Below are 19,731 nucleotides of genomic sequence, written 5' to 3' on the forward strand. Positions count from 1 at the left end.
TTTAGTCTGTGTAATGGGATTATAAACAAAGGTTGTCCCCCCCCCCCCAATCTTTCTATAAGAAGCATCAATTGGTATTGTAAATTTTTAAAAGTTAATGAAAAAAAGTTATGGCCTAGTCTTGAAGAAACATTTTACTATGAATACATAAAACAGGATTAATTTATTTTGGGGAAAAGATGAATAATGCTGTTTAAAGGTTATGCTTTGTTGGTGAAAGAGTTTTTAAAGAGAACTTCACTAAGCATCAGAAAACTCTGGATCAATTTTCTGGTTCATCCATGAGTCATCTGTGCATCTTAGGCAAATCACTCTAAGACACAGTTTGTTCATCTATATCTAATAAATTTTTTCCAGGACTAACATTCTTTGACTTCACATTCCTAGCTCTGTGGTAACTAGTAATATGGATGGTCCTTTCCTTTTCCCTACCTGGTATATCCTGAAGTTCATAAATTTATTCTTTAACCCATGAATCCATACATCTATCCATTTGTTCAACTAACATTTATTGGCATGCTATTATGTGCCTGGAACTTAGCTAAAGCATCCTCTATGATTTCTTGGCTATCTGAAGCTTGTTTCCTAGGTAGATTTCTCAGGGAACAATATGCCATGAGTTATTGCATGTTCACAGCTGCTTTATTTTCCGGTAGCTTTTATACTGAAAAACAAGTTTGGGTGTGTATAAAAATCATTGCTTCATGTTTTCTTTCCTTGAATATCTTAACTATGTTGCTCTATTATCTTATGCTGTGGATTAATCTGATGAAGACATGATTTTATTTTTATTTTTTAAGTGACTTGGTCTTTATGCCTGGATGTCTAAAGAGTTTTTTCTTTATTGTCTAATTTTAAGAGTATGTCATGCTGTTGACAATTTGGGGTTCAGTTTCCAAGAGTAGTAGTGTGCTCTTTCAATATAGATGCTTAATTTATTTTAATTTTAAGAAAATCTTCTTGCATTATGAATTTTTGTATTTGCTTTGATCTATTGGTTTAATTTTCTTCTTCCAACATAAATTACACTTATGTTGGATCTTCTTTTCCTATCTTTTACATCTCTCATTTTTCTCTTGAATCCTACTTATTTCTTTTCCCTCTTTGTAAATTATATCCCAAGTCCTATTTCTAACAATGGTGGGCTAGGTTGTTTCAGAACAATGTGAAGGAATTAAGAATTCTCACTCAGGCAGTAAGGATTTATGGGGATATGATCCAGAAGATAAGGGAATCCCAGAGAGCTGAAACTGGCATGTGGCATTGCTTTTAGACTTGAGGCATTTGCCTATTAGAGAACAGGAGCTGAAAAGATGAGAATTGGAGCAAAACTTTTCATAGATTTAGGGGTGTGGGTGAAAATTGTAGTTCAGGGCCATGCAGGGAAAAGGAAATCTATAAATTTCAATTGGATTAAAAAGGGACACACTTTATGAGCAACAGTAAATTGGAAATAGACCAGCCCTCACCTCACAGTGACTTAAGCCCTGTCTGAATCATATCAGTCCCCAACTGATGCTTAGCCATCTCATTTTTTAGTTTCCTGGTTCTAATACATGTTGTTCAATTATAGTTTCTATTGTTTTCTTAAATTCTTTTAGATAGTTCTATTATGTTTAGCTTTTAATCTGCCTTTTTAATTACATATTTTCTGGTATGTATTAATTATTCATTGTTGCATTATTTATTTGATTTTGATTTTTTATAATAGTGTATTTGGTGTTTGACAATATCCTTTGCTGTTGTTCATGTAGAAACAAATCTGAGTGTTCTGTGCTTTTAGGAAGTGGTTTCCTTGTAGGGGATTGGGATGCAGTATGGTAGCTTTCCTATTTTCATTGCTTGAGAGATTTCTCCTCTATTGCTATTACAAAGTAGATAGATAATGATAGATGATAGATAGATGATGATAGATAGATAGATGATAGATAGATAGATAGATAGATAGATAGATAGATAGATAGATAGATAGATAGATAGATAGATGATAGATAGATAGATGATAGATAGATGATAGACAAATATAAATGCAGATAACATTCCTGTGTAGTCACACCTGCTTTCTGAGATCTGTATTTTCAGGAGTCCCACTTCTCCCTCCACAGTGTCTGACCCTTTTCTCCCTTTGCTCTGAGAGTTCCTGTCCTGCTCCATTTGAATTCTCTTCACAGTAGCATTTTCCTCAGAAAAGAAGATTTATTAGCTATTTCAGTTCTTCGAGGACTTAATCCACTGCCGTGCCTTTGTCATAGTCCCTTAGTGTGTGGCTGTGCTCTTTTTATTCCATGCATCCATATTTGGAGTCCAGAACCTTTGCCTTTTCACAGTTACTCTCACACTATTCATTTGCTGAGAATTCCATTCAAGGAGGGACCCTCTCTTCTTGAGTATTTGTTGGCAATTGTATTGCTGTGCTTATAGAACCATCAAAACTTTCTTTCTCTCTCTTCTATCACCTCTGCATAGCTGCTAAACCTAAGCATTGTCCTATATGGGTCCCACATTTCTGTGGTTTGGGAGGGGCAAAAAAAAGCCAGCAGTGTTACGAGGTTCATGGGGATGATCTGTCAGTTGGTTTTCTGGAGGATGTTGTGAGTAGGATTTTTCTATTGCTCTTCTAGTTATTTAGCATGTTTTAAAGAAGGGATTGAAGAAATTAAAAAATTATGCCTCATGATCTTGCCCTGCTGACCTGAAGTCAAGAAGGGCTTATTTTTAAATCATGAACCTATCAAGCAGGGTAACACAGTCACACTGATTCTGTATCACTCTGTTGTCTGGACTGGCTTCTAAGATTATAATTACTCCCAGTACAGTTTCCGTTCAACTTAGTTAAGTGTTTTTTAGCTTCCCTAAAGATATACTTTTGGAGTATAACCAGCCTTTCCACCTGAGAGTCGCCCAGATTCTGATATTGCTTTCATTTTCTTTACCAGCTCTCTTCACATTACACTGTCCTTCGTTAGCTAGCCTCAGAGTACGTGCATATACATGCTCAACAATTCCTTTAAAATCAGACTTCATTTGTGAATCTCCTTAGGTTAAAACAGCTGTATCTTACTTCTAGGCATGTTCTTTACATTTCAGAAGCCTCGGTCAAAATGCTTTCTTTAATGTTCAGAGGATTCACTAAATCAAAAATGGTCTCCTCAAGTTAATACTGCATTAACTCTGCAGCACATTCCTTCCTAATGAAAACTGGCATATTCAAGCCTGCTACCCACTCAGTATGCTTGACCTGACATAGTTCTCTGATGAATAAACTAAAATGATCATATTTCTCTGCAATTTTGTAGAGTCCCCTCTACTCTTCAGAATTGGTTAGAATGCACACCTTCCTTCCTCTAAAGAAATGAAATTAAATGGGGGGTGAGGGTGAGGTTGGTCTTTAGTCTCCAGTGACCTACTGCAGGGCTCTGTACTTGACCCTGTTTGGTTTAATTCAGTAGGCATTCCAATCTTCCATAAGTGCCTCCTATGCATTAAGTTTTGTGTTGAGTGGAAAAGACAAGAAATCCTCCTCTGAGGAGGCATTAGAGTTAGGTGTTGGTTTAAACTCTATTGCTCACTAGCAGGTGACTTGAGTTAGCTATTTTATTTCTCTGAGCCTCAATTTCCATATCTGAGTATAATTCCTACATGATATAGCTATTATGAAAATTATATTTATATATACTTTTTATATTATATGTATACTTAATATATGCACACATATTTGTTTACCTACACAAATATATAATATGTACAGAAATGTATACATATGTAAATATTTTTATATATGCATACATATAAATACACATATACATATATAACTTTTACAACAGCTGTATCATGTAGGAAATTTTTATATATAGGTATGTATGTAGTAGGCGGTGATCAATAAATGTTTGTTCCTTTTGGATAATGTTACAATTACTTGTAATTTGATAACATTTCTTTCTCTTTCACTCCTCCAGCCACACAAAATGGCTGTTATATAGCCTATTGATTTTCTTACCGAAATGAATTCAAATTGATCATATCTCAAGATACTCCTCCTATCTCAAAAATTGTGTGACATTTGTGAAATGTATTGAGACAACCAGAAGAATTCTTCACCTGAGATCATAAACTCCTTAGGGGTTCAGGGAGTTTTTGAACCTTCTGAAATTGTATGTGAATCGGGTGCGTTTGTAACTTAGGCCTTTAGATTTGTAATGGCACTGAGAAGCAAACAGAAAGGTCAGAGTCATAAGGGTGTTATAAAACCCAAGCTGGGTCTCACAATAGACTTTATACTTTAGAAGTCAGACACCGCCAATGCCATTTCCTTTTTATAATGGTTAGCACAGGGCCAGAAACAGTTAAGAACTTAAACTTTTTTTAAAAAAATGAGAGCAATAATGACATTCTTTTTTCTACTAGGAGGGGCAGGTGTAAAAACAAGAACTAAAAATAAAAAGGAGGAGATTGAAAGGAGACAGGCCAAATACTGACAGCAGTGAAAGACCAGGAAGCAAAGAAGGGAAAAGCAAGCAACACCCCTCCCATACACACACACCCTACCCCCAACACACGGGAACACACACACACACACACACACACACACACATGGAGAGAGGGGAGGAGGAAAACCAATTGGAAGAGAGAGAGAAATGCAAAGCAGGAGGGAGAGAGAGACTAGTTTGGTGGACCATGGTAGTTTGTTTCCTTCCTCATATCCCTTTCCCCAATAATCTTTTCAAGGGAAAGAAAGCTCCTTAGAGATCCAATAGAAAAAGAACTTTTACAGACTGAATAAAGGTATATGAAGTTCCAATTTTAGCTTAATGTCATCATAATGTCCTTGTCAAGTCACTGTTTTATCACCTGAATTTTCTTTATCTGGACATGTAGATGGTTAATGTTAGTAAACTAGACCAAGTTCCCCGTCTCCATGCGAGCTGTGTTCCAGAAATTCACTTAAAGGTGATCTAATTTGAAGCAAGAATGTATTTTCCTACAGAAACAGTGTTTAAAACAGTATCACAGCAGTCTATAAAAGCATATTTAACATGTAATGAAAGAAAAGGAACCTGGCCTTTGGGTCATTAGCTGAGAGCTTGGTAAACCGGAACATAGCACATCTTCTCATTTCCTTTCTCACACCCCAGAGAGCTTTGTACTCACTAGTGTTGATAATTTGGGGGATGTGTCTGTACTTCAGAGATAAAAGGCAGCAATACCATAAATGGCTACTTGTACATGAGATCCTTATTTCTTCCTTCCACCCTTTCCTTCCCCACATGTGTGCCCTTCTTGCCCTTAGTTATCTCTCCACTTTCCGTCTGGATCTTTCAGGCTTCATCAGCCTCTGCTTTCTACCTTTAACCCCTAGCCCCTGCCATTCCCCTCCACCATTTATATCCTCGATAAAAGTCTAATGTATAAGGGTACAGATAATGTTATCTTGACTGAAAATGCTCTATTTCAGCCATTCTATAAGAATAAGAAAAACATTTGTTGTGCATATTTGTACTAGAGAGAAGTAGAGAGTATTATATTCATGAGGTGCAGATGAGATGCCAGCAGGGGAAGTTAAAGTGAGAAAGTTTCAAGAAGAAAGTGAAATGCAGGAAGAAAGGGTACAGAAAGTCATTACTGCTACATTTTTTCTTGTCCTTTCCTGGAGAAATTTCTTTCTCGTGAAAAAATAAATGAATATTTATAAGCACCTACTGTGTGCCAGGCAGGGTACTAGGAGCTTCCACATGATCTTATTTACTAATAACAATCCTGTGGAAAAAATATTATTGGCATTTTACAATGAGAGAAATTGAGGCTCAAAGAGAATAATTCTGTTTTCTAAGACCACACAGTGAATTATGGAGGTGGGAAGAGAGTGTAGCACAGGTTTAGGGTCGGAAACAACTGGGTTAAATGTCCATCAGCAGGTGAATGGATACACAAACTGTGGTATATCCTTATAATGGAATACTTCTCAGCAATAAAAGGGAATGATAAACTCAACAACATGGCTTAATTTCAAAGTAGTTATGCTGAGTGATAAAGCCAGATAAAAGAGAGAACACATTGTCTGATTCCATTTATATAACTCTAAACAATGCAAACTAATCTATACGACAGAAAGCAGGTAAGTGGTTACTTGGAGATGGGGCGGGGTGGGGTGGAGTGGGGAGTGACAGGAGAACACTTTTGGGGGTAATAGGTATATTTATTATCTTGATTGTGGTAATGGTTTCATGGGTGTACACATATCAAAACATCATATTATAACCTTACATATGCATAGTTATTGTGTGTTAATTATACCTCAATGAAGCAGTTTTTAAAAACTGGGTTGAAATCCATGTTATACTTTTTAAAAAAATATATCTTTATTGATTTCAGAGACAGGAAAGGAGAGCGGAGGAGAGAGAGTGAAACATCAATGATGAGAGAGTCATTGATGGCTGCCTCCTGGAGGCCCCCAACTGGGGACTGAGCCCGCAACCCGGGCATGTGCCCTGACCAGGAATTGAACCATGGTCTCCTGGATCCTAGGTTGATGCTTAATCGCTGAGTCACGCCTGGCTGGGCCATGTTATACTTCTTACAAGTGCTTAATTTCTGAGACTAGTTTCTGTATCAGTTAATAGGGTTTATAACACCTACTTCAGAGGGTTAGTGTGAAGTTTAATATAAATCAGTGACTTAGGTGTTTAGCATAGTGCCAAAAACACAATATAGTGCCTAATATATAGTAAGTAAGCAGCGGAAGTCATATAAGAAGTCCTAGGCTCTGAGTTCTTCCTTCTTAGATCTTTCTCCACTTTAATTAGTAATGCTAGTCATTATTATTTTTATTTATAGCTAAAATTTATACACATCAATCTTATTCCAAAGCCCAAGATCTTTAACTAAACTGATAAATTTTATTATTTGAGTTAAGGTACACCATCCCCTGATGGGGGACCAGGCCCAGAGTCTTCTGTATAATATCTGTTTTGTCCTAGAGCCAACAGTTTGTCCAAGTTGTGGCTATTGTACTCTTCAGCTCCAGAATTTCTACTTAGTTCCTTTTTATTTCCTTCTCTTTATTGATATTCTCATTTGGTTCATACATTATTTTCCTTATTTCATTTAGCTCACTGTTCATGTTTTCCATTAGTTCTTTGAGCATAAGACAGTTGTTTTAAAATCTTTGTTTAGTAATGCCAGTGTCTGGACTTCCTCAGAGATGGTTTTTACTAATTTATTTTGTTCTGTTGAATGAACCATACTTTCACATTTTTTGTATGTCTTGTAAATTTTTTCAATAAAAACTGGATATTGGAGCCCTAGCTGATTTGCCTCAGTGGTTAGAGCATCAGCCCTAAGACTGAAGGGTCCCAGGTTTGATTCCAGCCAAGGGCAGGTATCTCGGTTGCAGGCTCAATCCTCAGCTGGGGAGCATGCAGGAGGCAACCAATCAGTGTGTGTCTTTCGCATCGATGTTTGTTTTTTTTTTTCTCTCTCTCCCTTCCACTCTCTCTGAAAAGCAATGGAAAAAAATATCCTCCGGTGAGGATTAAAAAAACCACACACAAAAACTGGACATTGGACTAATAAAATGTGGTAACTGGAGGTCAGGTTCTCCCCCTTTCACAGGGTTTGCTATTTTGGGGTTGTTGGATGCTGCAGTAGTCAGTTTATTTAATTTCTTTCTGAAACTATTATTGCAAAGACTATATTCTTTGTCATTGTGGTTACTGAAGCCTGTGTTCCTTAGCTTGTGTGCAGCTAGTGTTTTGATAGAAATTTCCTTGAATGCTAGGAACCTCCCAGTCTTTGCAAATTGTCTCTGCGCCAGGGCCCTCCTTCAATCTGTCATGCTTGCACTGTGTGAACGGATCAGCCCAAAGTGAAAGCTTAGGGTCTTCTAAGATTTTTGCTGAGCATGTGTCTTGCCCTGGGCATGAATATGGCTTTATAAATTCCCCTGTATCCATGGTTGCTTTAGAATGTCCTAATTTCCTGAAGAAACTCTCCCCATTTTTTGCCTTAGATAGTCTATTGTATGTTTCACTGCATTCTCTGCCCCAGCTGTCTGCAGGTTATTAATTTGGCTTGTAGTGTTTTCAAGCTTTACCGCCTGAGCTCTGAGTTAGGCAAAACACAGCAGAACACCTTGCTGCAATCCTTCAGGCTGCCCCCTGTATTAGTCTGTTTGGGCTGCCATAACAAAATACCACAGCCTGAATGACTCAGACAACAGAAATTTATTTCTCACCGTTCTGGAGAATAGAAAATCCAAATCAAGCTTCCAGCCAATTTAGTTTCTGGTGAGGGTTCTTTTCCTTACAGACAGCTGCTTTCTCACCGTGTCACTTGATGGAGAGAGAGAGCTCTTGTGCCTCTTCTTCAAAGGGCACGAGCCTTATCAGATGAGGAGCTCACCCTTATAACCTCATTTAACTTTTATCACCTCTTCATAGGCCCTGCAGCCACACTGCAGGTAAAGACTGCAACATGTAAATTTTAGAGGACACAGTTCAGTCCCTAGCATGCCCAGACAGGTTAGAACAGACATCACAGTAGTCTGTGAGCAAGGTCAGCTTTGCTCCCTCCAGAATCAGGGGAACAGTCCCACACCAGGAACACGGGCTGCTGCCACTTGGAGACTGCTATCACTTTCAGACTGCTGTTCCTTTAGATTGCAGCAGTTTTATGACTACTGCTGCTTTAAGACTGTGGCCACTTTAAGACTACTGACATTATAAGACTGTTCCCATGCAGGGGAGAAGGTAGGGAAAAAACAAGTAAAATCACCACAAAATTTTCCTACTGCTTTGAAGTGCCTTTTTCTTGATTCAGTGCTCACTTGGTTGCTATAAACTTTAAAGTGTTTTCTAGGGTTCTCACAAAATTGGTTCTAACAGTTGCTCCTTGTTTTTCTGTGGGAGAAGAGCACTTGGAGCTTCCTACTTCGCCGTTTTACTCTTTATACAAAAGACTGTAGATTTTGCAAGACTTTCATAAGCCTCATGTTATTCCTCAGAACAAAGCTTTCAAAATGCTTTTCACCTCTCATAAATGAGAACTATTTAGATCTCCCTTAAATGAAGTGATGAAATGTATTTTAAAGAATGGGAAAATTACCCATTCAAACTAACTTAACAAAAAATGTGTAATTTAATATAAGAATACAGTGTAGGGATTCATGGAACTCCAGAGCCGGCGGGCTGTGGGGGGAAGAGGGCCATGGGAAGTCTGTGAGAAGCTAGAAAGTGGCTCTCTCTCCGTTCTCTGTCAGGGAGCACACAGCTCAGGGTCATTACTCTTCTCAGACAGTCTGCTTCGTTTCCATCTCTCCCTGCAGAATGGGTTCCCCTTATCTTGGGATTACAGTTTCAGTGTTCAGCGGAGAGTAACTAAGGCCTCTCGCTCCCAATTCCAAATTCCCAGAAGAGAGAATCTGGTTGGTTCATATTATTTAAAGAATCAAAAACTGTTGCCTCAGCTGTGGCCCGGAAGGGAGAAGGGCCCTCTCACTTAAACAGGGCTATGAGGACCCAACCTGTAGAAGGAATATAGGGGGAAAGGGCTCAGGAAGGGGAAGCTTCTCTATGAAGGATGAACAGAAAACCAAAAAAGTATCTGTCACAATCCATTTTTAGGTTTAAATATGTTTAGATGCAACTCAACAGAAGAAAAAAAGTGCCCCATTATGCAGCTAAAATGTGTAAGCCAGTTCTTTACAATAAACAGAGGTAGCATACATATTTATAAATCATTTACTGCTTAAGGATTTTAAACTAAAGCCAGCTTCACCTATTCCATTCAGAACAAATGTTCTCTGCTTCTGTTGGGCCACTAGGGAAAATAATTAAGGAAAATATCCTGAATCTTGTTCCAGGAACTAGAGAAACACCAAGTAACCCCAGGGGGCCCAACCTCATAAGTAGAGAGTATTTCTCTAGATGACAACAGTTCCTCGGTGCACACGTGGCAGTCTCTGCTTTCAAGCTAGTATGTTGTGAGTCATGCTGAGTCCTCTACCCTGGAGGTTAAAAGTATTTCCTAGACTTTCCCTTTCTCTTTATCTCCTCCTTGGCTACATTCTCCACCTTTATGCACTTCCCGTGTCAGTCAATTCAGAAAGTAACACTAACCTCTGCAACTATCTCAAAATCTTGGTAGATTTTGCAGAGATGTAGCTGCAAGGAATAAAAACTGTTTGAAAAATGCTCTCTTAGGTTCCATAGGGTGAAAATATTTTATCCTGGCAGGTATTTCGATACAAGATGAGCAGCTCAGTTGGAAAGCATATAATCACCAGAAAAGGAAGCTCTGCCTTTTTTTTCTAGGGTTCTTCCCACTCAAGTAAAGAAAAATGGTAGGTAGCAGGGGTCATCTACATACACAAATAAACTAATTAAGCCAGTAGTTTCAATTGATTTGGAGTCACAGCAGAATAAAAGAAAGCAAGAAAGAACAACAATACCTACAACAAAACCAGGGAGTTTGGATAATTCATCCACTACATAATTGGGATTGATTCTTACACTAAGGCTCTATCTTACTCATCCTCACATATTTCCCTCTGGGGTTAGCCATACCACCAAATTGTGCATCGTCAATAACTACAGAATCTCTACCTCCAATGTTCCATTGTCCTCCTCTCTAAAAGAGAAAGACATGTATTCTACCATTTATTTTCTTGCTGCTGGGTGCAGTTTTGCTCTAGGATAAACTCTTAGACCAAATTATTGGTTAAATGTATGTTTATTACTACGCATGTTTAACTACCACTGTTACCATAAAAGGGGGCACACACCTGACCACAATTACAAATTAATTCATGAAAAGAAAGACAAGCCAGTTGTAATTAGGTATTCTTTTAAAAGTGCAATAAATTTTCAACAGGCCAATAAAATGAGATCTGACGTGTATTAACCTACCATCCTGCCATATTCTTAAACCCTAACTGCTTACTATGAATGATGCTAGTATTACAAAGGAGCACAGTAAAATCAGTTAAGTTATCACCTCTTGAAAGAAAAGTCATCATGGTATACACACCTAAAATATTTAATGCTTAACTGTAGTCTGACTTTGGATACAAGAGTGCAGCAAAAACTAATGAAAGTATGCTGTGAGAATCATTTGGCTATATGGAAATTCAAAAAAAAGTATTTTATATTTTGTTATCCTTTATAAAATTGTGAGTTACACATCCTTTACATCAGTAAGATTTATTGTAAATTAATGTACATTAATAGATATGTATATATACATGTATATATTTTTTAGAGAGCTGGTTGTTAAACATTTGCCAACCGACCATTGTTTAAAGCTCTATTTCTAGCTTCTTCCCTTCATATACACATTCAAATTAAATTGAATCTGTACTCTTAAAAATAATAAAATATTTAATGCTTAATTGCTTAAAAATACAAGAGGATAGATCTCATGAGCCTAATGTAATTAAAAAAATGTTAATGCTTTACAATTACACTGTCACATATCATCTCATTGACCACCTTTTGAGGTAGGTTGGGATTATTTCCCTCAATTTATGGATGGGGAATTGAGATTTAGATGTCTTGTGACTTGCCATGGGCCACTCAGCTAATCAGCGATAAAACTGGGAGCATTATTCAAGATTCAAGGGTTCCATTGCTCTATTCACTATATGTTTCTTCCAGAATTGTTGATGTTTAGATCTCAGCAAGATTCACAATTGATTTCTCTATGATCATGTCAGAAAACTCTTATATAATGCAGGTGTCAGGGATCAAAGATAATACCAGCATTGTAGAGTGTAAAAGAAATATTTTACTTCATTCAATTGTGTATTCATTCAAACAACAAGTAATTAAACACTGAAATATGTGCCAGGCATTGTGCTAGGCTCTATTATACCTAACTCTATTAGTTAATTTTACAGCATAACAAATTATCCCCAATTTAATGGCTTAGAACAGCCACCATTTATTAACTCACAGTCTCTCGGGGCCAGGAATTCAGGAACACCTTAACTGAGTGGTTCTGGCTCAGGTTCTCTCTTGAGGTTTAGTAAAGAAGACCAGGGATGCATTCATCTGAAGGCTTGACTAAGGCTGGAGATCTGCTTCCAAATTCACTCACGTTGTCGTCAGGAGTCCTCAGTTCCTCACCAGCTGTTGGCCAGAAGCCTTAATTACTCATAATGTGGGCCCCTATATGTTTTATAATATCCGCACCTCCCCAAGAATTCACACTATGTCATTTCTACAATGTTCTATTCATGAGAACAAGCCACGAAGTACAATTCAAATTCAAGGTGAGGAGAATTCAGCTCCATCTTTTGAAGGAAGACGTATCAAAGAACTTGTGGACATATTTTAAAACTACTATACCAGTGAATATAATTTACTTTACAGAACTTAATCTAATTATTATGAAATGATTTGTTAATCTAATTGTAATACTTAGGTACTTAAAGGGAAACTAAGTCTATCAGAGAAGAGAGTGGCTTTTTGTTGTTGCTATTATTTCCATTTTGTGTCTCACCCTGTTTATTGAAAGTTGTACATATTGTACTAAATAAATGATGACTTGTTTTATCTTAATATACAATTAGGAATTGCATTCAGTGCTTACAACAGAAAACCCAAACAACAAAACCTTAAACAGGAAGGATTATTTTCCCTCACCCAACATGTTCAGAAATAGGCAGTCCAGAACTGGTAAGCTGACCCCTCCAAAGCAATCATGAACCAGGCATCTCTGACTTCTTACACTATTAATAGGGTGTGGGGCTTTTGTTATTATGGTTGAACTATGGTGCTCCACTTGCAGCATCATGCCATTGCTCCAGGTAAGAAAAAGAATGGATACAGATCCAATGGGTAAATGAACATTTCTTCCATAAAGCTTTGAGCACCTCCTTAGAAACATCTACTTTAATTTTGTTGAAGGCCAAAGGCCAACCATAGTTTACAAGCCTGGGGAAGTAAAGATTTTTAACGGGACATATTGTCACCCTGGAAAAAAAAAAATCAGAATTCTGCTAGCAAGGGAAAAAGGATATTGGTTTTAAGAGCTACCAGTGTGAACCACCCTGCTCCAAGGAGCCTCGACACTCACTATTCTGGTCCAAAGAGCTCTGACAGATTATTGAAACACCACACCAGACAGACAATACTGTCTGAGCTTTATCTGTGTTTTGAGTGGGAGACTCTAGTTGCTATGAGTCCCACATATAAAGTATATTTTTCAAAGTAGCCACACACTTTTTTCTAGTTGATAATGTTGAAGCATCAGCTGACAAAAATTACTTCTAGTAATCTGTACCAAAAGCTAACTGCACAGTTGTGCAAAGGGACATGCATAAGGAAGTTCATCAAAGACTTATTTAAAGTAGTAAACATGTGGGGAAAAAACATAAATGTCAATCAATATAATACTGGTTAGATAAATGATGATATATCCACTTAATGGACATTTTGCAACTTCTTTTAATGATGTTATTCGTGATATACTGTTCAGTGAGAAAAGAACTGTGTACATAAGATCCAATTTATGAAGTATTGTACTTATATGTCTATGTATTTTTCTTTATTATTCTTAGAGATATATGGATAGAATATAACATGAATTTTTAAAAATGGTTCTCTCCGAAGTATGAAATTTGGAAAAAAAACCTGTTTGTATTTGTTTGAATAGTATAGTATTTTTTTCATCAAAATAGTAGTTATTTTTAAAAATACCCAAGAGAGTGGGAGGGGTTAACTTCATCTGGTATTCTTCATATCAACATTCCTGGTTGCCAGTAATTTTCTTAGACATGCTGCGGCTGAACTTATCCTTGGATGGGTTTCTTATCTTTGCTCACTGGAAAAATGTTATTCCTTATTCATTATAAATTTCAATAAAATTAAACCAAGATAAGAAATCCTGAGATTTTATGCTTTCCCTTCCTTTCTGTTTGGAACACTGTGGCATCTGAGGGGTCTCCTTTCCTTGTTTTACAGCCGCTGTGGAAGGGAAGGCTGGGGAAGAGAGGATGGAGGTAAGGAGGTATGGGAGAGAAGCCTGGGGGCGTGGGCCAGGAAGAGAGTGCTCATCTGGACATCAGGATACAGTACTTGTACTTCTAGCACTGGTCTATCTTTCTGACCTCAGTTTTCTCATCTGAAAAATGAGAAGTTTTGCCCTAGCTGGCTTTGCTCAGTGGTTAAAGCGTCAGCCCGTGGACTGAAGGATCCCGGGTTCGATTCCAGCCAAGGGCACACACCTGGGTTGCAGGCTCATCCCTGTAAGGGAGGCAGCCAATCGATGTTTCTCTATCCCTTCCACTCTCTCTGAAAAGCGACGGAAAAAATATTCTTGGGTGAGGACTGAAAATAATAATAAAAAATAAAAAATGAAAGGTTTGGATAAGAATCACTAGATGTTTTAAAATCCTTTTGGAAGGTTCTTTTGGATCTATTAATGGCACATCTTGGGAGACTACATTAAGTTAAATCTAAACAAATTAAAGGAAAAATAACAACAACAGCTTACACATGCTGTTTATTTCTCCCAGGCAAGTTGTTCAGTAAATTGCCAAGATTACACAATAGGTGGAGGTACCAAGATTCCAGCGCAGAGCCTACACTCCTGACAGCTGTGCTGAAAGCCACTAAAGAACTGCCTTAGGAGAGCATTTACATGAAGCAAGGCAGCTTTCTCACCTTCAAGTCAGGCCTTGCAGACGATGGTTAACCCCAATAAAGCCAAGACCTTACCCCGCCTCCTGACTGCTTTGAGGTTGCCTCCGTGGCTCGCAGGCTCCTCCCTCTAATGCAAAGATAGATTTCTGAGTCAATGTCCTTTTGCCAACTAAAGGAAAGTTAAATTTTGCAAAGCCCCGAGGAAACTCCTCCTGCCACTGCCCGACAGCACTGAAGTAATGGCAGAACCAAAGACCACGGGTGCCTACAGAGGGCTTCGTGGTGCTATCATTAACTGAATTTTGTTCCTAGTTCACAGAACTGGTTACCCAGCACTCGTTTGCATACAGTATCTCCTTTCATTAAGGCCAGAGAGATACTGGGTAAAGAGAGTATGGGGGTGCGGGGGGGGGGGTAAGAGCAGGCTAGAAGTCAAGACCCTGCAGGGCTGGATCCTGCCCTTACACAAAGGTCCGTGAGGCGCCCCAGGCTCAGTCCCTGCTGTTTCTTTGTTGTAGTCCATCTCAAGGTCCGGAAGGAGTACAAGACCCGACGGCACGAAAAGGGAGGTGAAGGCCGGCAGCGAAGAGCCGCCAGGGGACTCCGACGGCTGCTCACAGAAAACCCGACTTCCCAGACGACCTTCGCAGGAGGGCGGGGCGTGCGCTCGGCGGCCAATCCCCGCGCCCGCACGTCGCCGTAGCCCCGCCCACCCAGCCCCCGTCTCCCTCCGCTCTTCCCTGGGGCTGGTGCAGCGGCGACGACGTCACCGCTAGGAGACCCCTGGGTGGCGCCTGCGCCTTCAGCGGGCCGTGGCCTGGACACGCTGCGGGGAGGGGCGGAGCAAGAGGGCGGGAGCGGGCACTGGGCCCCCCTCGGCCGCCGCCGCCGCTGCTGCGGGGGAAAAATCTAGGCGGCAGCGGGCGGCCCCGGGTAGCGGCCGTGAGCCACTTCTGCGGCTGCCGAGTAGAGGGAAGGTCGCCGGTCTTGTGTCGTCCTCTCCGCCCCCCAGGAGGGGCGAGAGGGAGCCGCAGTTGATGTCAGGTACGGCCGGCGGAGGCGCCCTCAGGCTGCGAGTCCAAGGTCTCGGTTCCTCTCGCCCTTCCCCTTCTCGGAGTGTGTGTGGGGGGGAGCCTGGAGGGTGAACCGAACCCCGGGCGCGGCTAAACAGGTGTCTGGGAGTCGCCGCCGGGGCTGGGGACGTGCGAGCTCCTGAGGGCGGCGCGGGCACTTCCTGCTGCCGGCGCCTCTGCGCGCTGCGGTTGGGTCCGCCTGCTCCCCGGCCGCTATTTTGTTGAATTGTTGCTTCCTTAGCCGTGGTCCTTCCCTTTTGCCCACTCGCGCCTCTCACCTCCTCGCGCGCTTCCTGCGTTCGGGCGGCAACGGCGAGACGCCAGCTGCGCCCTGGGCTAGGGTTACGGCGGGACCACTTAACGGTCGTGCCCCGCGGTGCCCTCCCCGCCCCCTCGGACCTGGGGGTCGAGCGGGACATGCGGCTCAGGTGTGGGCACCCTCCGCGAGAGCCGCCGGGCTGCCGCGCCGCCTGAGTGCCCAGCGAGTGGGCGCCTTCCACCAGTGCCGGGGACTTCCTGCGGGCTTTCTTGGAGCATCAGGTTTGTCTGTGACAAATACATATTTTTAAATTCCTCTGCCTTGGCGGGATGACCTAGCCTGCTTTGCTTTAAGCACTTGCCGCGTGGAGGAGAAAGAAAAGAGGGTTTTTTTCCTTCCCTCTCCCCTTTCCCAAGTGTGATTTGATTAGTAGATGCTGACAAGTTGGCTGTACAGCTTTGAATTTGGATAAAAGATGGACGTAATTTAGGGCTGGGGATTTATTTTTCCCTAGCTCTTACGCTCTCCCTTATTATATTTTTTAACATAACACATAGTCAACACCCTCCGGAAATGTTGACCAGATTTATAATCTAGTCCTCTAAATTCATTATAGATATTGTGGTATATCCTTTTTATGCTTTTCAGATGGGAAACTCTTATGCTAACCATGAATTGATTTCATTATGAATGTAAAAGTTAGTTACAAAAGTTAGAACTTGAATGCATCAGAATGAATAATTAGGCCAATGTGTAAGGGACAGAAATATGTTCATTTACTAAAAGTTGAGCATAGAACAGATAGCTATGCATGGGTGCCAGTTTGAAAAAGTGTGCGTGATTTCAAGTTGTTTAATTCTGGTGTATGTTAAGACAGTGGGAATCGAGTTTTTAAGAGGTATTTAGGCAACTTTTCACACCCTTGTCAGATAAATGTCGAATGAGCTTTGTGCGCAGGATGCTATGTGTTGTAAGTATAGTATATAAGCAAATTGTACTTATTTGCTGCCAGCCTTAGTATATATTGACGTGCAATTTAAGTGAATATAAAGTTTCAAGTTACCAAACAGTTAACTCTTTTTACCATATGTTAAGTAAAACAGTGAGTTAGGAAAGTATGACTCATTTAAAGTTCTTCACAGGAAAGGAGTATGGTTTTTCAGTACTATTGGATAACTATTAAATGTCTCTCTTAAATTTGCCTGGAATTTATGTTTTAATGAATCTTTTTACTTAGGACTCAGCATTTTAAAATATTTTGTGGTTACTACCCATTTAAAGGTAGGTATGGTGTTTTCAAAATAGGCTTTTTTGGTATAGATTATATATTTCTGAGTAACTTGAGTATTCAGAAATTCTTAGAATTCTTAGAATTTTATCACAAACTTATTTAGGAGTACATACAATGAATTAATGTTCACCTAGTCATGGAAATAAAAAAGTTTGTCACTAGACATGCCTTTTACTGTTTGTATATTAATTTGTGCTCACTAAGACAAAAGTTGCATTATATACAGCTTATGAACTTTACAAACCATGGTAATTTAAAATAGTCTTTGTGTGGTAAAATCATTGATTGGAATTCTTGTGACGTGCAGGTATAAACAAACCTTAGATGGAAAGTGGACAACCATGCTGAACTTCAGTTCAGATTCACTTAAAATTTTAAGCTTCCCAGTATAACTGTGGCTTTTAGAAGATTTGTTGAGATTTGAGTAAAAAGGCTAGTGTACAAACTAGCAAGATTGAAAGGTATGACAAAATTCTTTTGCACAAAATTCAGTGAGATTAAGGTCATTAATCTTTTAAAGGAATGAAGACAGAAAAATGGAGAATTGTTCCATAAAAAGGGAAGTGGCAAAAGTGGCATTTTATCTTACGATCTAAATGTGTATCTAAGATGTATTAAAATTTTCACATTGCAGCTAATTCAATGTCCAGTACATGCCAAAAATCTATCATGTGTGAAAATAGGAAGTGTATTCCTTGCAAATAGAAACTTCTGTGTCACAACTGGGGGGAGTGCTACTGGCATCTAATGAGTATAGGCCAGTGATGCTGCTAAACATCTGACGGAAAACAGAACAGCCCCCACAACAGAGAATTATTCAGCTCAAGGTGTCAGTTGTGCCAAGTTAAGAAACTTTGGCTTAATGAGACTAACCTAAGTTGGGGCCTAGATGGTGGAGAGAAGAGGATGTTTGTTGTGTAGATAGAGAGGACAATAGGAATAGAGGGACTAATTGCATTGGGATATTTAGCAAACTGTAGACATTTCAGGAATGCTGAAGCATAAGTTATAAGGCATGGAGTATTGAAATATGAAGCTGGAAACATGGATAGAGTCTAGGCCATGGAGGACCTTATCATGGACTTAGTTTTTGTCTTGTAGGCAGTGGGGTTCCATGGAGGATTCATGGAGTGACATAGTCAACTTTTCATTTTAGATAGGTCATTCTGGTGACAGAATGGGGATAAGTTGAGGAGAGATAGCGCTTGGGTCAGGGAGACTGGTGAAATATTGCAGTACTTTAGAGGGGAGAGGAGGGTCTGAAATAGGACAAGTAGTAGAAATGAGAGGAGAGGGTGGATTAGAAAAATACTTAGGAAATAAAATTGGCAATATTTGGTAATTGGATGTGGGGTAAGGGTACGTAGAGTGTTAATGTCTCCCTAATTCTTAATTCAAATAATCAAATGCCTCCTAGTGAAATAGGAATCTATTGGTTAGTAATTTAGGTAATTACCAGTAAATTAGGTAAGATGAGCAAGCTTAAGGGAGGAAGGCAATAAGTCACTTTTGAACATGTTGAATTTGAGATGCCTATGGTCCAGGTAGAAATGTTTTGTGTGTATATGAGTCTGAAACTTGGAGAAGTCTGAAAAGAGTCTGTTTGTATAACAAATTTGGGAAAATTAGTACAGTTTAATTTTTCTTATATTATTTCACTCCCTATATAAAATAACCTACCTTTACTTAATTTTTGTCAGAAAAGTAATAGGTGTGTACTTGATTTAAAAATTAAAACATAAAAAGGTTATAAAATGAAAATAAATTTGTCCTTCCTGCCCATGCCACCTAGTCTTAGTTCCCTTGTTAAATTTTTTGTATACAGTACTTCCACCTTACCCATGAGGAATATGTTCCTAGATCTCCACATGGATGTCTGAAACTGGAATGTACCGAACCCTGTTAGACATACATACCTTGGAGATACTGCGAGTTCAGTTCCAGATCATTGCAATAAAGTCAGTCATAATCTTTTTGCTGGTGGAGGGTTTTGCCTTTGATTTGTAAAAAGAACAAAACAAAATCCAACACCTGTGAAGCACAATAAAGCAAAGTGCAATAAAATAAGGTATGCCTATATATGCTGTTTTTCACTAAACGTACATACATACATACATACATACTGTTTTACTTAAAGGAAGCACTTTTTACGGCTTCTCTTTAAAAGCAACACTACTCTTGTGCTTTGGGGCCATTATTAATAAGGATTGTTTGAACATAAGCACTTACATACCAATACCAGTGGATCTGAATACCTAACTACTAACTGACTCACTGGAGGAGAGCATATACAGCCTAGATGGTGTACAAAGGTATGATTCATGTCCTGGGTGGGACAGAGCTGGATGGCTCGAGATTTCATCATGCTACTTAGAACAGTGGGCATTTTAAAACTTATGAATTGTTTATTCTGGAATTTTCCATTTAATATTTTTGGACCGCAGGTAACTGAAACCATGGAAAGTGAAA

General features: G+C 39.4%; 2 protein-coding genes across 4 annotated transcripts in view; one reads left to right on the forward strand and one right to left on the reverse strand.

Annotated features, from left to right (window-relative positions):
* The window catches only part of ASNS (asparagine synthetase (glutamine-hydrolyzing)), a 95,643-nt gene extending 80,358 nt beyond the window's left edge, over positions 1–15,285 (reverse strand). Inside the window, exons 1-2 of one of the 2 annotated variants that reach the window (XM_081147087.1) lie at positions 15,105–15,285; positions 11,947–12,122 (exon numbers count right to left, since the gene is read on the reverse strand). The gene's annotated coding sequence lies outside the window, so the exon portion shown is untranslated. Of the gene's footprint in view, positions 1–11,946; positions 12,123–14,660; positions 14,819–15,104 lie in introns of those variants that run through there. The other variant, XM_081147089.1, reaches the window with a different exon arrangement.
* Positions 15,286–15,461: 176 nt separating this feature from the next.
* Positions 15,462–19,731, forward strand: part of C1GALT1 (core 1 synthase, glycoprotein-N-acetylgalactosamine 3-beta-galactosyltransferase 1) — a 28,905-nt gene continuing 24,635 nt past the window's right edge. Inside the window, exon 1 of one of the 2 annotated variants that reach the window (XM_081147013.1) lies at positions 15,462–15,683. In XM_081147013.1, the coding sequence (XP_081003139.1) occupies positions 15,677–15,683 (7 nt within the window). In that variant the 5' untranslated portion in view covers positions 15,462–15,676. Of the gene's footprint in view, positions 15,684–15,865; positions 16,253–19,731 lie in introns of those variants that run through there. The other variant, XM_081147014.1, reaches the window with a different exon arrangement.

The sequence above is a fragment of the Miniopterus schreibersii genome (assembly GCF_964146895.1).
Source record: "Miniopterus schreibersii genome assembly, chromosome: 9".
In the NCBI taxonomy this organism is placed as follows: Eukaryota; Metazoa; Chordata; class Mammalia; order Chiroptera; family Miniopteridae; genus Miniopterus; species Miniopterus schreibersii.